The sequence below is a fragment of the Volvox carteri genome (assembly GCF_000143455.1).
Source record: "Volvox carteri f. nagariensis unplaced genomic scaffold VOLCAscaffold_22, whole genome shotgun sequence".
Taxonomy (NCBI): Eukaryota; Viridiplantae; Chlorophyta; class Chlorophyceae; order Chlamydomonadales; family Volvocaceae; genus Volvox; species Volvox carteri.
Window position 1 is genome coordinate 917,850 of NW_003307565.1, and position 3,443 is coordinate 921,292.

Sequence of the window (3,443 nt, forward strand, 5' to 3'; positions counted from 1 at the left end):
GGGGGAGGGGGGGAGGGGACCGAAGGCGGGGGTTGTGGAGGTGGAGAGGGTGGCGGCAAAGGTGGTGGCGGGGAGGGGGACGGTGGTGGTGGTGACAGTTTTGGTGGCGGTGGTGGTGGAGGTGGTGGTGGTAATGGGGATGGCGGCCTAGGTGGCAAGGGTGATGGAGGGCTTGGTGAAGGTGGCGAAGGTGAGGGCGGCATTGGGGGGTTGGGTGATGGTGGTAGGAATGGTGGGGATGGCGGGCAGTAGCAGATGCCGAACTCCGCCTTAGTATAGCCCCAGGACGTAGGTGAGTTGGGACACACCGGGTCAGAGACATTGCCAGCTGAGACCCAGTCCGTGGCCAGGTAGGCGGAACGAGACGAATTATTTTTGTCTGTGAACTTCATAAGGAGGTACAGTACAATTGGCTGACATTGCGGGAATCCGAATATCGGATTTGCCAGAATGCCGGTGAAGAGTCCATTGTAGTCCAGCGTTGAGGCGAATACCACATTTTGCGGCATTTCAAGGGGGAATGAAGCGTAGCCCCCAGGTTCACCAGCACAACTACTGCTGCCGGGGGGAAAAGCAGTAAGAAACTGGGACTGGATGAAAACGTTAAACTGAATGCTTCCGACAAATGCCTCCAGTTTCAGTGCGATATTTATAGTTCCGGGTACCGTTTGGTCGGTCGCGATGGGCTCCGGTAGAGTCAATGCGCTTAAGTTCATAGCAATATAACCCCAACCAGCAGATGCCCCTGTCTGGGAATCTCGGAACATCACATCGATCGAATTTGTAGGGACCCCGTTGCGATAGATCAAGGCACTTGAGCCGCAGCCCCGGACAGTCTGTGCGAGGGTGCCACCGGGCAGCGCCAGCAACAGCAGCAGTAGGTAGGGAATCAGGCGGAGCATTGCCGCGGTTGCGAGGCAGGAGAACAGCGGCAGCTGTTGTCGGTGCAGAGGGTTCGACGGTGACAGAAGCGCGCGTTCCTTTCGGGCGACGGGGACTGCCAGCGTCCTTGGTAACATGACCATGAAGATAGTGACGATAACGATAATGATGAAGATGTCGGTATTGAAGCTTTGGCTTCCACTGTTGAAACTCGCGAGTCGGTGGACTCCGAGACACTCCAAGCGGCTCCTAGCCAGAGGAGGCTCTACAAGGGCATTGAAATCAGATTTTTTACTCAGGTGACCATTTTCGCAAAATAGCACATGGAAAAACAGTTTTAGAGTTGCAAGGCATGTGGCGCGCCTCCTCGCTATAGTTCCAGCCTCCTGCTTAAGGAAAGCACTACCGGAGGAAGTGCTGAGAGCAATAGACCGACTTACCGTGGAGGCGACCCGAGCCAGTCCAACAAGTTTTATTCAGTAGATTCTTTCTGAGATTTTCTAGGAAGTGCTATCCTTAAATGTACCGCAAGTTGTACGCCCCGACGAGCAGGTTTCAGAGACGTACTCGGTGGCCGACCACCAATGGTGGGCTTTGGTCACAAACGCTTGATGCAGGTAAAATCAAGCATTTTTAATCTTAATATACTCAAACATATGTTTCCTAAACGTGCATTCTTAACCCGTAATAAGCGGGTTTCAGGATTTTCCATTCCATAAGCGTTGAATATCAATGTATAATCGTAATCGCAGCTGGCTATGCGCGGCTACTGCTCAACGGTCGTCGACTTGGATCCCAACGGCGCGTAAGGCACAACCTTCACCTTAATTTGTGCGTTGAACTTCAAATTCACATCAAATTTTCCAAAGCACGTGAGAACGGTAAGGAACTCATATTAATGGTGTGACTGTATCTCTGTACTATGTCTGATACAACGGCCGCTCGCCTCGAGGCAGCACCACTCGAGGCACAACTCACACAGCGCTACAGCCACCCCGTTCGCCTGCCACTCCTCCCAAGCCCTACAGCAACGACCTCTCAAAAAACCTCTCACTGAAGCTGCCTGGCCCAACCTGTGGCGAGGCGAGCCTTCTCCCTCGAAAAGCCCCCGACCCAGACCAACAAAGAGAAACCCTCAGGGTCAGCACGGTCTGAGTTTGCAATGTGTGTTGGTGTAGTATGTTGGTGTAGCTGTTAACCACTTGTGCCAACACACCAGGCGACACCTCGACTGTCCATAGCTGATGACACGCGGTGGCCTGACCAGGCGGCTGGCTGAATATGGTTCCCTTTTCCACGCACCTTTGCGCGCCAACCTTTCGCACCTACGCGCTTCATCTGGGGAATCAGAGTTGGCGCACCTGTCTTTTGGTTTCAGCGACTTGGCATTGGCGAGGTTTCGCGCGGATGCCGTCCCGCTTCCTGCTCAGCAGGAAACTGCACTAGCAGACATGTCGAAAGAGTAGTTAAGTGTCATGGGTCAGGCAAAGCACCTAAGTCGGCAGTGGCTTTCGTCGCCCTCATTTTACCTCCTTTTCTCCCGTTTGTCTTCCTTCCTCGTGGAGCCACAATACAGCTGTAGCTGCTATGAGCGAGTTGTGTACGTATTAATTCAGGATTTGGTCGGGCCGTTTCTCGATCAGCCGCATCGACCTAATAAAACCGATTTGGGCACCTGGGGTCTTATGTTCAGTTATTCACAGTGTTTTTTTTTCGTGGAGGCCGATCCTGAATCTGTTACGAGTTCCGTAATAAATATGCCATCAGTCCAATACGTTTATTACTGCCAGAATTTTTTTTCTGGGGGGGCTTGCCCCCTCCCTGCCCACACAGGGTACCTGATACACCAGCACATATTTAATAAATATTTCATTAGAGTCTCAGCTGTTCCCGTCCGTTGCGACATGCGTTCAGCACCGGCAGCACCGGCACCACTGCCTGCACCTTGCGGGTCGCGCTTCCTTTTCTCCAGTACCGTTGCAGGCTCGCGGGCGCGCTTTGCAGCTGCGGTGCGCTCGCGCCCTGCCGCTGTGGCCGGGACCGGCTTAGGACGATGATCAGGAATGCTTTGACGCTACCCTGACCAGCTATAGTAAATTTCTTGGGCCCCATCGCTCATTTATAACTTATTTATACTAAAGTAGAACGTCTCTGGGGGCCTTCGGCCCGCCCCGGCTCCGTAACGACCGTACCAGGCCTTTACCATGGTCTATGACGGAGCGCAGAACGCAAATATGCCATTTTATTACGGAATCGTAATATATTACGGGAAAAAAATACACTGGTTCTTCACCGCCATGGCTGACCCTGACATACGTCCATGTGTCATACGGAGCCATTTTCAGTTACTGCTTCGTAGGCCAGTCCATCGGGCCAACCCTGACTGCCGTACAGGCGTCCTAAAGGCCCCTGCACGCACCGATCTGTTTCATTTTGAATATAAATATAAATTCTTTTTCGCTTCCTGTGAGCGGAAGAGTGCGGGTCCGTTGATCCTTACCATCGCTTGGAACCTAGCCGCACAATTTATTACAACAGCCTTTGCATATTTTGGATTGCCC

General features: G+C 52.7%; 1 protein-coding gene across 1 annotated transcript in view; it reads right to left on the reverse strand.

Annotated features, from left to right (window-relative positions):
- Nucleotides 1–2,737, reverse strand: part of VOLCADRAFT_91705 (uncharacterized protein) — a gene marked incomplete at both ends in the record, with an annotated part of 3,747 nt that extends 1,010 nt beyond the window's left edge. Inside the window, 4 exons of the mRNA XM_002951201.1 lie at nt 419–1,299; nt 2,185–2,207; nt 2,244–2,319; nt 2,721–2,737. Of these exons, the coding sequence (XP_002951247.1) occupies nt 419–1,299; nt 2,185–2,207; nt 2,244–2,319; nt 2,721–2,737 (997 nt within the window). The remainder of the gene's footprint in view (nt 1–418; nt 1,300–2,184; nt 2,208–2,243; nt 2,320–2,720) is intronic.
- Between the last annotated feature and the right edge of the window lie 706 nt (nt 2,738–3,443).